Source organism: Fusarium tjaetaba (assembly GCF_013396195.1).
Source record: "Fusarium tjaetaba strain NRRL 66243 chromosome Unknown NRRL66243_c0000054, whole genome shotgun sequence".
Classification (NCBI taxonomy): Eukaryota; Fungi; Ascomycota; class Sordariomycetes; order Hypocreales; family Nectriaceae; genus Fusarium; species Fusarium tjaetaba.
The window spans coordinates 20,585-34,690 of NW_023501250.1; the positions used below are offsets into that span (position 1 = coordinate 20,585).

The 14,106-nt window shown below is 49.6% G+C and overlaps 5 protein-coding genes across 5 annotated transcripts; 2 read left to right on the forward strand and 3 right to left on the reverse strand.

The window, feature by feature from the left end:
• Window positions 1-713: 713 nt before the first annotated feature.
• FTJAE_2663 (phosphatase pp2a regulatory subunit b) lies at window positions 714-2,500 on the reverse strand (the record flags this gene model as incomplete). Its single annotated transcript, XM_037348880.1, has 6 exons — window positions 714-737; window positions 796-1,376; window positions 1,435-2,086; window positions 2,171-2,268; window positions 2,342-2,382; window positions 2,457-2,500. 6 exons carry the CDS (start codon window positions 2,498-2,500, stop codon window positions 714-716), a joined length of 1,440 nt encoding a protein of 479 aa, XP_037210226.1.
• Window positions 2,501-4,617: 2,117 nt separating this feature from the next.
• Window positions 4,618-5,547, forward strand: FTJAE_2664 (uncharacterized protein; the record flags this gene model as incomplete). Its single annotated transcript, XM_037348881.1, has 1 exon — window positions 4,618-5,547. One exon carries the CDS (start codon window positions 4,618-4,620, stop codon window positions 5,545-5,547), a length of 930 nt encoding a protein of 309 aa, XP_037210227.1.
• Window positions 5,548-6,151: 604 nt separating this feature from the next.
• FTJAE_2665 (uncharacterized protein) lies at window positions 6,152-6,918 on the forward strand (the record flags this gene model as incomplete). Its single annotated transcript, XM_037348882.1, has 2 exons — window positions 6,152-6,423; window positions 6,486-6,918. 2 exons carry the CDS (start codon window positions 6,152-6,154, stop codon window positions 6,916-6,918), a joined length of 705 nt encoding a protein of 234 aa, XP_037210228.1.
• An 853-nt stretch (window positions 6,919-7,771) lies between these two features.
• On the reverse strand, window positions 7,772-10,841 carry FTJAE_2666 (DNA mismatch repair MSH5; the record flags this gene model as incomplete). The annotated part of the gene is made up of 6 exons (XM_037348883.1): window positions 7,772-8,856; window positions 8,907-9,071; window positions 9,123-9,354; window positions 9,393-9,998; window positions 10,053-10,159; window positions 10,349-10,841. The coding sequence occupies 6 exons, from the start codon at window positions 10,839-10,841 to the stop codon at window positions 7,772-7,774; spliced, it is 2,688 nt and encodes an 895-aa protein (XP_037210229.1).
• Window positions 10,842-11,438: 597 nt separating this feature from the next.
• On the reverse strand, window positions 11,439-13,823 carry FTJAE_2667 (mating type 1-2; the record flags this gene model as incomplete). The annotated part of the gene is made up of 3 exons (XM_037348884.1): window positions 11,439-11,796; window positions 12,329-13,611; window positions 13,665-13,823. 3 exons carry the CDS (start codon window positions 13,821-13,823, stop codon window positions 11,439-11,441), a joined length of 1,800 nt encoding a protein of 599 aa, XP_037210230.1.
• Window positions 13,824-14,106: the final 283 nt, after the last annotated feature.

Consider the following 14,106-nt stretch of genomic DNA (forward strand, 5'->3'; position numbering starts at 1 on the left):
TGGACGTCGTGGCAGCTCGAAAGCCTTAGAGATTGGCTATGAAGCTTACATAGGCCTTCACCACGATACAAATGGCGAATATGTCAAGAAATGACCAAACAATCAACTGCGTGTGTTCCTCTTGAGAGGCGCTCCATGCGGCCCCTGCATCTAACCTTAAGATTCATTATCCATCACCAGTCTCCCTCGAGACTCCACTGAACCGAATGGCGGGCGAATAGCGGTCCATAATTTCAACTTGGCTTCATCTCAGGCATGAGTGGCATTTCTTTGATTCTCAATAGTCTCTTTGTGGTTTCTGCTACAGGTGGCGACCAAACGCCAGCCGATGCATCCATTCACCTCCCTCCCGTGTGGCTCGTCCTGCTGGTTCATTCGCTTGCTTCATAGACAGATAGCCAGTAGCTTTCTATCGTCAGTCTCTTCAATGGCCACATCCAAAGGGCCTCTTCCAGCTGTCTTCCTTCTCTCCGCGTAGCATTCATTCCAAGCACTATCGATGATAAGTGCTATCGCTTCTAAGTATAGTAGGTCGTGCTGTTCCGTATTATCGTTTCCTACACCATCGAGATATCACGCCGTGCCCAAGAAGAACTGGGCAGATCCACCATGACGGAGGCTGAAGTACTTATACTCTTGCTGTTGCGACTTCGACTTCCAGCCAGGTACTGGATCGCTTGACTGCCCTACGAGATGAACGCCATTACCATGGTCTAGAGTGCCGAGAAGACAAAGAGCTGTGCCCGCAGGTTAGCCATGGGTTGACATACAAAGGTGTGACTCAGTTTCACTTACATTGTTCGTAGCTGCAATCGCAATGCTGTCCTCGAAGGGATGCCAACTCATGTGCAGGATCTTCTTGTTGAAATCGATCTGGTCCGCGTCTGTCTCCTTACGCATTCGCTGGCCCTGACCGCCTGGACTGCCAGCCCTAGATCCACCCTTCTTGCCATTGGTGGCTGTTGGGCTTGTCGAAGCGTTGATTGGTGTGGGCACACCAACCTTCTTCGCCTTGAAAGCCGACTTGTCCGCCTGAAGGACCACCTCGACCTCCTTGTCAGGGTCTGAAGGATAGATCATGAAATTGTTGTTATAACTGCCCGTCATAACATTCTTCGCATCACCAGAGAAAACAACTTCAAACTTGTCGAATATACTATCGTTCTCGTATGTGTCACACAGTCGTGGTCGGAGATGCTCGTGGATCGGTATCGTCTTTACAGGCTGTCGCTCCATGTTGATATCCCAAATCTTTACGGTGAGGTAATCGCGAGATAAGATGTATCGGCCGTCATGTGAGAACCGGACGTCGGAGATAGAGGAAATGATTTCGGAAAAGAAGGATCGCGACGAGGGGTCTTCTTCCTGCTCGAATACTACGAGTAGTCAGTACGCTTGTGATTATACAAATTTCTACAACTCGGGTGCACAAACGTTTCGCGTGCTGGTCGCATAGAGCACTCTCTCGCATGTCAGCAAGCTTGATGGTGCCCTTAGAGCTGGCATACATGAACCAGTTGCAGCTCATGGGGTGGAATTCGGCTGCTGTGATCACTTCAGTTAGTTCCTCCATATTGGCAGGCTTGATGTCAACGATGTTGAAGCTTTGGTCCTGGATATTGAGGTTCCAGAGGTTGATCCGCAAGTCATCGCTGCTGATGAAGGTCTCCCCGTCGCTGTTCACCGAGATGCTGTTGATATGATAGGCATGAGCGTTGGCGTATGTCCGGCGTGGCACGGCGGCAACCACTGTGTCATGATGTGTGAGCCGAGGCAGCTTTAAGTCGGCGGCGTTCTTAAACTGATGAGACGGTAAAGGCTTGGGAGCACCGCCACCACCTGCAATGCTCCCAGGAGTTACATCGTGAGAGAGATTGTTCTCCGCCACAACCTTGAGCGACTTCTCGAACACCTTCCATAGCTTGATTGTCTTGTCATTGGTAGACAACAGATAGTGTGAAGCGTTTTGTCGCCTGCACCACTTTATCTTGTTGATCTTCTCCTCGATCTCAAGGGACTTCAAATAGTCGAATTCGGGCTCATGCGACTGAAACTCGGTGTGAAACTTGTACTCGCAGGTTTTTTTCTGTATCAATGGTTAGCGGCGACAATAGGGAGTGCAGCGCCAAGGATAAACGGCACGCAAAGACATTCGGGAATGGTGACGTACCGTCTCGTTTCGTTCGAAGAGCACTACTCTACCTCCCTTGTCGCCAGTAGCGAGATAGTTTCCGGTATGGTCGAACTCAACCGTCGAGATGATATCAGCTGTATCAGAGCGTGGCAGTTAGTAATCATGATGCACAACTGGCTCTGAGGTAGCCAGAGGGTGGTGGCATACCTTCGGTGATGTCCTCAACATCGCCCTTGTCACCAAAACACCTGCACACGACAGCTCAGCTTCACCTTCAAAAACACGAGAGGAGCCCAATGAGGGATCAGGAGAGATAACGTACTGCGTGAACTTCCACGTGGGCGAATTTGTCTCGCTATCAACCATCTTGGTGAGCGGCGAGGGCGGGGGTTAGGAGGGGTTGTGGTTGTTGATCGAGGGAGGCAAAGGTCAGAATCGATAGCTGTGGATTCGAATGGCGGGGCCAAGGCGGAGGTGAGGATTAATCGGAGCCGAGAACTTGGAAACAGCGGAAGTAGTTGATGTTGACGAGCCGAGCCGACACGAAGGGAGATGGATGGATGATGGGGGCTACAACGGCACACGTCTGATCTGGTGTTGCGGTGGGTGTTGGATGGCGTAAGGTAAGGTAAGGTGGTGAGTGGATGGGCGGTGGTGTCGTTTCTGGATATCGTCTTTTGTCGGCGCCGCAGTGGGGTCTACCAAGATATGCCGCCGTGATCTATAGACGTCGTCCAAAATTATCCTGTCCGGCGGCAGGAAGGGATATCGAAGGCAGGACGGCGGAGGGCTGAATGATGTTAGGAGGCGGGCAGGCGTCCAAGGCTGAAGAATAATGGTCGGGTGGTAATGGTGGTTGTGGTGGAGGTAGACGACTGGTCTGCTTTGGTTTGGTCGTGAATGTGGATGTGGATGTGGGCGAGGAGAAGAAGCAACGGAGGGGCGGGCCAGAGAGATGAGGGAGGAGACAGCGAGTGGAGGGAGAGCGCTCTGAAGTCTGTGCTGAGCTGCACAGCGTTGTGCCTAGGTGCCTAGGTACCTAGGTAGTAGGTTGGTAGATTGGTGAGCTGCCTAGTAGGTTAGTAGGTACTAACTGTACTGCACTGCGCTGGGCTGGAGGCACAAGACCTGGCTACTGTATGTAGTGGGCAAGGCACCTACTAAAGTAGAAAAAGACAGCTTGAGACAGCTGAGCTATGCTTAGCTGTGGTGGGTATTGTTATGTCTGTAATATATCGAGTTTCGTGGTATTTACGTACAGCAAGGTTTCGTTGCAGACAAGACGGCTTCTTTGTGTCGAGAACATATATCAAGAACAAGTTGGGACGGGCAGTGACGCATGGAGCAGAAACGAAAGTCAAGCTGCTTTGATCTGATCCAGTTCGATTTCGGTTTGGGCTGGCCGGGCCTGGATTGGGCTTGGCTGGATGACCGATGGGATAGGACAGTCTAGACAGTTTATGGTGGATCCCTCAGGTTTGGGTTTATTTTCATGTCAGGCTCCCCTACGCTGATGATTATCCGATAGAGACTGGACCTCCAGTAAGAGTTAAGCAACAGCTCAGAGCTGAGTTGGCACTTAGGTCCAGAAGCCACAACATAGCTCCAAGGCTTCATTGCCTACCTACAATAGGCCGTGCCTCAAGGCTAGACGCCATCAGTATACTAAGATCGATGACTTAATGTGCCTGTGTGGGCTGCTTCTCCTTGTGAGGGGTTGCCTACCTAGTGACCCCAACAGCTCTCAACCCTTGGAAGCCATCTTGACAGACTTCTGCATATATCAGGGATATATATAGCTGCAAGCTCTGCTAGCGACGAGAGCTAGAGCTGCCTAGGCAATCGGCTTTTTCAAAGTGAGGCTGTAAGATAGATCAGCCTCACTAACAGGCCATTATGTTGGGCACTTCTGCGCAGCTTACATCTACCTTGATCATATATTAGATCAAGTTTGATGTAACAGCGGGGTAGCCCTGGATGACTTGACCCCCATACCTAGTAGGTATGGAGGTAGGTAGGCATTCAGATAGACAGTAGGCAGCGGCAGTGGATAGAGCGCGCTTCATCTGGATCTCATCTTATAATGAACAACTGACTAGGTAAGTACCTTACCTGCGTAAGCTTCTTGACTCAATTATACTCGTCAGAGTCGTTCCAGTATCGACTCACGAGCGATATCAGGCATTATCGGATTATTAACCCTTCTCGGAAATCCGGTGCCAAGCTCCAGGCCGATCGGCACCCGCTCACCCGCCCGGAGCGGTTTTGACATGTGCCCTCCGGTTTAACTTCATCGCGGCTATTTTATAGTTTAATCATATCCTAGACGTCTACAGCGAATGAACCGATGCCCATCATCAGTTTTCCAGAACTTTTCTATCAAGCTCTCTTCCCTCGACTTATTCCACAAGACACTCAACTCATTGCCTCTGCTGCTGGAGCGATAGCTGTGCATGCTCCTTGGCTGATATAGGTAGACAGCCATGGACAACGAAAACAGACAACAACCGAAAGCACCACAACAAAACGAGGAATCTGCAAAGTCGAAAGGCAAGGCCACAGATAACGATTCTGGAAAGCCTGAATCCATCGCCAGTAGACTTAAGGCTTCTGGCAGACTTGCTGTCCATGCTTTCGGAACAGGTCCAGATATAAGTGGCCAGAGACCAGATGGAAAAGCTAGCGCCAGTGGCAGCAGCATTACTGGGATAAACTCATCTAGTACGGGCGAAGCATCATCGCACAGGTTGCGCTCAACAGCCCCTGGTGAATCGTTACGCTCCCAGGCAAATTTTGTTTCTGGTGCATCGGCGGAAGCATTTGACGCCTTCTACAGTGCCGACTCCAAGTTAGAGGTTGAGGATGCCAGTCAACATGGGAGGCTCCCAAACCAAACTCACCACGTACCATCTACGCCAAGCGCTATTCTGGAGCAAGAGAAGATGGATGGCGCTGCTGTAGTCAACCTACTTGATGATTCATCTGGGACACTTGATGGCGTTTTGCTCGGAGCTCATGATCCGGACGCCGTAGATGAGGGCCTTACCCCAGAGGCGGCTACCAAGCTGAGAGAAGCCCTTTTCACTGCAGGTTCGGCGTTCTCTGGCTTTCGCTGGGATGATTTACTCAACTTTAACCCCGAGTTTCTTGATCAGGCAGGACCTGAAGCAGATTTTGAACGGCAGCTTCACTTTGGTACAACGAGTGCCGACGAAGTGAGGAATAGCTACCTTGATCAATGGGACAAGGTGTTAAATGGGTATACAGAGTATGTCTGGGGGGGTTTGGAACCTCTGATAGCTGAAGCTCGAAGAGAAGTCGTGGAAGTTAAGAATCAAGGTCTTGATGCTGTGCCTCGGACAAAGGCACTGGATCGGCTGCGACAGATTTTGGGTCATGTCCGAGGGTTTTGAAGAATCGAGTTACAGGTCGATCTCAGACATTTTGAGCAACAGTAACGATCATACTTGGGATATAATGTATGTGTATGAACATTGACTTTGACACAATGGGTACCTGCCTAGGTAAGTAAGGTATTGTGAACTTGATTGATCGAGTCGATTTTAGCTTGGTGCCATGGGTTGCTCAGTCAACAGAGACCCATGACATCATCCCACGCCTAGCCTAGGTACGCTGAGCTGATTGGATTGCCTGTCATGTTGTTACCCAAAGAAACAAGCTGAATGGTCTGCTCACTACGGAGTACCTACACAATCTTGTACTTGCGACGTTACGGGCTAAGCCTTTTCGACCCCACTGGAATCGTCTTAGGTCCCTGACTTGGAGGCTAGACCTGGAAGCTGACAAGGAAGCATAGACGAGGGCCGGGGAAAGGAGAAAAAAAGAGAGAGAACACGGACGAGGATCTCTTTGGGGCTTTCTTTTACTTACGAATCTAACCAACATTCACTGCTCCTCGTATGCTTTAACGACCTGCAGTAGAACGTCTTGACGTCTTAGCCTCGTTCTCGGAGCTGAACCCAACCATCTCTCATTCGTTTGCTCTCAACCATCATCATGCTCAGTTATAGTTGCATCTGGCTCGGCCTCGTTGCAGTTTCCACATCTGCTCAGAACATTCCTCAGGTAGAAGCAATAGCAACGGCAGTATACGCCCCAGCCTACTACATTCCGCCTGCATCTGTCATCTTCAGACGGGACGATTCATGCCCAGCGAACACATTCCGATGCTCTGAGGAGCTTGGCGAGAGATTTAGCGACATATGCTGCCAAAACGGCCAAACGTGTGCCGTGGACGCCGACGATGAACCGGCTTGCTGTCCATCTGGGTGAGTGCTCAGAACTTCGATTCCTTTTTTCGACGAACGAATTGACTACTAACGATGCCAAGCGCCGTCTGCACAGGTACAGCTCCAGCCTCGGCCACTGGCGAACCAACCGCTGAAGCATCCTACGTCCCGAACTCATATTTCGCCTTCCCCTACGCTGCCACGACATTTAAAAACGAAGCTGCATGCACCTCGGCCGTCGATGCCTGCGAAGAAAACTACGATCAGTGTGTTAATTTCCTCGGAGACGGAGCCCAGTATGGTGTCACTATAGTTGTACCTGGTGGCGGAGGTACAACAGTTCAGGCTGGTGGACAGGCTCTGGGTTCGTCATCAGCAACCGCCGTCTGCTCTAGTCTGAGCTCCCGTGCTTGCAGAAACGTTTCCAGTGATGACTGCTCGGATTACGGGAACGATGCTTCATCCTCCAACAGACTTGCCTTGTGCTTTATGGTTTTTGGGGCGGGCATTGCCATACTCAACGCCCTGATTTAATTAGGTGCCAAACAAGCTGATATACAACTTGATACGACGATCGTGGGCATGATCGCTGGTGCTAGTGTACCAGGTTTGAGTTAACGCCCTGTTACAGCTGCTGAGGAAGACATGTGCTTGCCTCGTTGCTTAAAAGGATTTTTGCGCTTATCAGAGCGAATGACTGCAGTTACGACGCATTTTATGAACAGCCTACGTTGTTAGGGCTTGATACTATGAAGTCTGCTTATCACATCATATATAAGATCTACAATCGGCTTATGCTGAAAGACTTGAGGGGCGCTTGATGTGGAATGTATGCATGTTTTTGGTTTTGTATATAGAATAGTACAGCAACATATATTGACTCCGATGACCACTCAGTCCTGTGTCGGGTTTGCCACTTTTCATCCTTCACCATGTATTCCCTGAAATCCTTTCAATCTTGGCTTTGAGGGCATTTGCCTGGCGATATCTTTGCTTCATTATTTAACAATTCCCAAGCCTCACTGAAAATGCAACATAGCCCCCAGGAGCTTCACAGTGGGAATCTGTACGATTTTAAAGGATCCCGTGAAGCTATAGGAAAAGGCTCGACAGTCCCTACCTAAAATTCATGGTTATGCAGCAACTCACTCACCAAGACAACCTTCCAATGCCCTTCAATCATCGGGTAGCAAGTTCAATGAGGCTCTAGATGCAGTAATAGGCTTTACTAATGAGGGTTGATAGATGTAGTATACACGTAACGGCAAAGACCTCGATGGAATCATGACGAAGAAGTGAAGAAAAGATTTCAGCCGTAGCCGTCTCATAGCACTCGCGAATTGCCCCCTCGTTTAGTTCGATCTCATATCGACTCGGCAACAGCTGCTCAAATATTAGGTGATAGTATATCCTCCAAGACCTCAATAATAGAACCTCTCGTATGTTCTTCACCGTTCATGTTGGCCTCATCTTGGTCGCCGAAGGTCTCACTTAGAAACAGCCGCGCAGTCATCTCTGCCTTACCAAGCTGGACTTCCTCTGCTTGAGAAAGGCGGGCACAAACCGCACTCAGGTCTTCGTTTCGGGCCAGCAGCTTTGAAATGTTTTCGGCGCGTTCAACCACTGCGCTTGGTACTCCATTCAACGCTGCACATCTGCCTCCAAAACTTGACGTGCTATGACCATATTCAAGGTTGAAGAGAAAGGTCACTTGATCATCCACAACTGACGCATTCCAGTCCATTCTGACGTTCATGTGCGCAATACGTAATCCATTGTGGTTTTCCAAATACCCACACTCGAAAACTTCATGAAAGTGCGTGGCAGCAAGTAGTCGAGGGCACTCGGGTCCGAGAGATAGGTAGTAGTCCAGTAGCGCGGCCAGCAATCCGGCACCGTCATCTCCATTGGTCCCTTTCCCGAACTCATCTACCAAGACGAGGCTTCTGGGTGTTGATGATTTCATTGATAGCGCAGCTTGTTTCATGTCTCTTGCAAAAGCGCTCTCGCCTCCAGACATGCTTTCCCTGGGAGATATGCAAGTCAAGATGCTTTCTGTGAGCCCGATTGTTGCCTGAACTGCCGGTACAAAACTTCCGATGTGGGCCAGATACACAATTATAGCTGTTTGTTTCAGATACACGCTCTTTCCAGAGTGATTTGGCCCAGTCAGGACCAGAGCCTGAGGCGAGCCATCTTGGGCCTCCGTTACAGTTGATGTCCCTGTAAAGAGATGGCAGGGATTTGGGATAAAGGCTGGCACAACAAGTTCTTGCAGAGGATGGCGGCCTTCCTCGATGTGGATAATGCTTGCTTCCACCATTTGTGGTGCATGCCAATCGTACTTTTCGGCACCAAGCGCAAGGGCAAGTATCGCATCAAACTCACCACACATGTCCGAGGCAAGCAACAGAGGCTCCTCGTGCTCCAAAACTTTACCTGCAAGATCATGTATAATCTCCACCTCCCGATCTGCCTGGTGTGAGTTGAAGCCTTCAAAGCACTACTGACAACAAACTTACCTCCAATCTGGCAATACATGTCTCCGTATTCCTCGTCTAACTCTCTCATGTAGCTGTTTTTGTAGCACACTGCACCGTCCGCAGTAAACAACTTTTCCCAGTCCCCAACAGCTGTCCCCTCTCCTTCATAATGCCCGTTACCTGTGAGGCGATTTGATTCCACCACTGTGAGAAAACCAATTTGTGGCAGAAAGATGCAGGATCGAACATATTTACGTGCCCATTGTGGCAACTCCCTATTGAGTTGGTTGACAACTTCTGTCAGGAAGCTGTCCATCCCGTCATACCGTCTTTTTAGTTCGTCAAGTTGAGTATCTATTCCAGTTCTGACGGAGGATCTGTGGCGTGCCTTGGACTGTTCAAAATCGATTGTTTTGTTGATCATGTCTCCAACAACTACCAAGCTGGCCGGTTCGAGGGTATGAATGAGCTTAGTCGATACCATTAGCTTGAACCGTCAGGTCACTTGCTGTAGCAGCTCCTTACTTTCTTGAAGATTACTATATCAGAGCCTCCATTAAACAAGCCTATAATTTCTCTGAGAGTCAGAGCTTGGGCTGTGAACTTCTGGATTGTTGCCCATACGCCCCTATCGAAAGATTGACCAGCAGAGGGAAACTCAATGCCTTTTCGCAGCTGCGCTAAAGTGGTACGCATGTTTCGAATCTTGCGTAGGGTCGAAGTCAATTGTGCAAGTTTGTCAGCGTTGTCTGGTTGAAGCAATACTGTGATGGTTCTCTGCCTCTCCGAAATGATGCCGAGGTCCAACAGCGGTCGAAGGAAGAGTTGACGTAGTTGTGTACGACCTTGAGGGGTACAAGCCAGGTGATGGAACAGTCCATATACAGAAAGACTTTCTTTCGAATTGCTCTTGTTCGCATCTGGTCCCCACGCTTGGCTGTTGGGGTGCAATTCGGTCTGCAGAATTTGCAGTGACAAGAGAGCGTCAGTGCTGACATACATGTAGGTATTAAGGGAAAACATGCGGATGTCAACAACACGAAAGAGAACTCCAGCAACTTGCCCATCAGGGAGAAAACCAGCGGATCGTCGACGAAGAACATCGCCAAGTAAGGCACCAGCACATCCTACCTAAATCACATCAATATCTGTATCACAATAGTAGAGGGGTACCCTTACTGATACCTGGCTATTCATGTTTATGCAGCCTCCATAGCGAAGTTGACGGAATGCCTGCGACTCGGGTTGAGAAAGACCGAGTATGGATTCTTCACTTCCATCCTCCTCAATCCCTGTGGAGAATATAATACCAGTAGCAGATAAGGCTTGTGAATCGAGGCTGACAAGTCGTTCGTGTGCAGTTTCGATTGAGAACTCTGACGACTGCAAGCCGCGGAAAATAACTCCTTTTGAGGCACCTATGCATGCCTCTCGTCAGTTTCTCATCAGACGAATCGAAAGATGAATATATTTTCGCTGACCTTCTGACGCAGTGATCTTCTCCAGCTGGTCCCGGAAACTGGCAGGTGCTCTTGCAGATACAAGAAGACTGGTTGGTTGGATGTGGATAAGGAATTGCTCCGCAATGTCAAGTGAAGCCGTAGCAATGTCCTCAGATACATGCAGAATCCCGTCAGTAGTTGAAAAATATGCGCACCCAATGGTACAATTATCCCTGAGGTCGATGGCCATGACAACTTCATGTTGAATGGGCTCACTGCTGCTTCGAGCACGAGTGTCGGCATTGGGTGTCTGCGGTTCTTGTGAATCTGAATACTGTGCGTGGTTTCGAGAAGCAGAACTGTAGCGTATCGATGAAGAGGGATTACGAGCTCGTGGCCGAGTTGAGCCACCTCTGGAGGACAAACCACCACTGTTCCCACGGTTGTAAGTGCGGCCCCTCCATCCTCGACCTCCTCGACCTCGGCCACGACGACTGGAGCTAGAAGCACTCGAGCCTGGCGTCCTGGGCATATTTGCTGAGTGAATTTAATAAACTTGTTGCCGAAAGACCAGAAGGAATATGCGTGGAGTCAGAAGGTTGGCCTTACCACCGCGCAATTAGCAGGCATCCAAAGGCAAGATGAGAGATCTGGACGGGTGTCACCTTCTCTAGTCGTCTATGTGAGTCAGGGCAGGAGCCTTTTACTGCTTTAGTTATCTCCTATAGCGTTGGAGGTTTCCTTGGCCTTTGCCATCATGGGAAGGAAGGATACACGTGTGAAAGGAGCTCGATCGCAAATTCTACCTAATACAAGGAGATTCATGAATGTTCCTACCTAAGGCACTTAGGTACTAAGGTATTTCTGGCAAGTGCCAACGTGCCTAGTATGGTTCCAACCGGCGCAACTACCTTACCTAGCTAATACAGTATTGAACGTAGTCATGCAGGTATATGAATAGATTCTATTTGGTTCCGGAGGCTGGTCGCTCGTCATTCCTGTTGAGTCGCAAATACTCCTGAGCACGCCAGGAGTATGCCTCCAACAGCCCTTCGTGTTGATAAGATAGAACCCCGTCAAATCGATAAGGGTGTGATGTCGCCCATCTTAAGTGTCTGAGCTCTTGTCCTCACTTCTCGTCAGCCTTGACCCAGCTCGTGAACTCACGGCGCTGCTTGCGGATGTCAATGAAACCTGGCCTCGTCTCAAGCACACTGAAAGGGTTTCCTCGATAGTCCTTTTCCACCTCGCCACTTCCTGTTTGGAAACCAGCCTCTCCTTCGCGCTCAATCTTGCCAGCCCACTCGTGCCACTTAATTGGTCGAAGCTTTGGAGTTCCCAGAACCAAGCCAAGGACAATAATCAAAGTCGCTACCAGTGCTTCGATCGATATGTCGATTGGGAGAGAGTGTGTTGCGAGCGGCTGCGGTTGGCCATGATGCACCGCTGTTGACGAAATGACGGAGTGCTCTTGCGCGGAGTAGCAACTGGAGTGATTGTCAGTTTCCTGTGAAGACACCAAGAATTGCCGGGCTTACGCATGTGCTAATAGGACTAGACCAGTAACAGTCACTGTTTTAGAGATCCAAGTCATCATGTGTCGCAGGCAGCTTGGATACAGTTGCGATGAGGATGGAATGTCGTCTTGGGGACAAGTCGCGGTTTCTAGATGCAGGCAAGGTAGACATGGGTCCTAAGGTACCTAGGTAGCATCCAATGACTAAGCCTACGCCATTCTCCACCCACACACACACAATAGACGGTTTAGCTTTCAAAGACAGAATGATTAGAATTACATACAGTACGCCTTGAGATGAGAAAATCCCAGTCATGGAGTTTGCCAAAACCCTACCGATTCTTGTTTAAAATATGTACCCCAAAGGAAAACCAGTTCTAAATCAAACGCTCGGTCCAATGTATGATGCTCCCAAATAGTAAAACACGCAAGGAATTGCTACAATTACATGGCGACATCAAGATGCCTATCATCACTGGAGCCCCTGCTCGGTCTGTGCATACCAATCCTCGAAGTGACCAGGCTCGTCCATGATTTCGACTTTCCAATCATCCTTGCTTCCCTTCAGGTACACGTCTTGTGCTGTGGTGTCTTCGTAGCCCCCCATGACTGGCATCAGGTCTTGACCACTTTCCATGTGAGACATCCAGCCTTCTTGGTCAAAAGGGACGCTGGCAGGGATCCCATCATAAACATCGTACTGCGCAGGTCCAAAGAGATGGGGAGCGGCATTGTCAAAACTTGATCCAGGCGGCCCGTAGTAGTTGGCGAATCCATCAAGCCCATGTACAGGGTAGTCGATGGCACCAGGAGAAGGGGTTCTGCTTATTACTTCGCTGTTGATATTGAGTCCATTATACTGACGAATGCCCATATCAAAGGAGCTAGGTGCGATATCATCGTATGGCAGTGAATGAGGCCGACCTAGAGCCGGGTAAGCATACATGTCATGGTAAGATGGCACGGCTGGCTCTCCGATCGCATTACCCGCCGCATCGTACGCGACTGGTGTCTCGCTTAGTCGTGTAGCATGGCGGAATCTGGACTTCCGGGCACGTCCGGCGTTCCAGTCTGAGTCGTTGTCTGAATAGTCGTCATTGCCATCCCCATCACGTTTGGTCTTTCGTGGCTTCGAGGGTGTGAACTTGTATCCCGGATGTGCGCGCTGATGGTTCACACGCTCTATTCTGGCCCATTGGTCAAAATTCTCCTTGATTTGCGCTGGCTCCAAAACCCATGCGGCACCGCAGACTTTTGAGACATGCTGGTGGTTGTTCTGAGAACATTGCGTCTTAGCGACTTCCTGGTACGCCTTTCGGTATAGCATAAAAGCATTCATGGGGCGTTTGATCTGACCAGCTTTTTTGTTACGCGAAGTTTCCGATAGTCTCTCTTCAGTGGGCCGACTGACAAAGGCCTCGATGTCAGCAACGTGAATATCGGGAAAGTCTCTAGCAGCTTCGGAAAGCGGTTTTGAAAGCATGTTAGTGGCATTCTTGGATTTCTCTGCACGGCTTCTCTTCTGAACTCGACCAGTTTTCACTGCTGGTGATCGTGTGGTAAGCGATTTCTTAGCGATATTGAGACCACTGCGAGTAGTAATTGCATCGCTAGATGAGCAAGGCGCTGAAGGTGACGCTTCCGGAGTGTACGGGAGATGGTTCTGCTTTGTTGGCTCAGCTATTGGCTCTTCATGTGCTCTCGTGATACCTACATTGTAGCCGATCTCATCGGGCAAAGGACCATAAGGGTTACTTGTGATACCTAGACCTCCAGCATAGCCTTGCTAGTATCGCAGGTTAGCTATGATGGCAGCCAATGTGGGCCTGTTTGACTTACAAACGAAACATCGCTTCTTTGAGAATAGACAGTTGATGGCTCATACACAGAAGAGTCGTCGTCACGAACAGGAGTAGAGTATCGAGTTGAGTAAGAGTAGCCGGCAAAGCTTTGTTCTGGGCTCATAGGGCCTTGAGGATGCGAAGTATGTGACTCCATGGCCACTGGTTGTTGAGAGAAGCCGTCAGAAGAAGATGGCGGAGTTGGAAGTATCTGTTGCGGCATGTCGCGTGTCTTCCACCGCCCTTGGGTATTGATTTTAGCAATAGGACGCAAGGATAGAAAGAGTCTTGTGTTGTTGGTGTTGATGGTGATGGAGCCAATGGAACAACACAGGTACTGTAGTGAACAACGGCAAGTGGACTTTGTAAGTTGCACAATGTAGATGAAGAGATAAAGTCTGATCTTTTGATAGTAGCTATGTTGGTATTAAGCGGCCTGA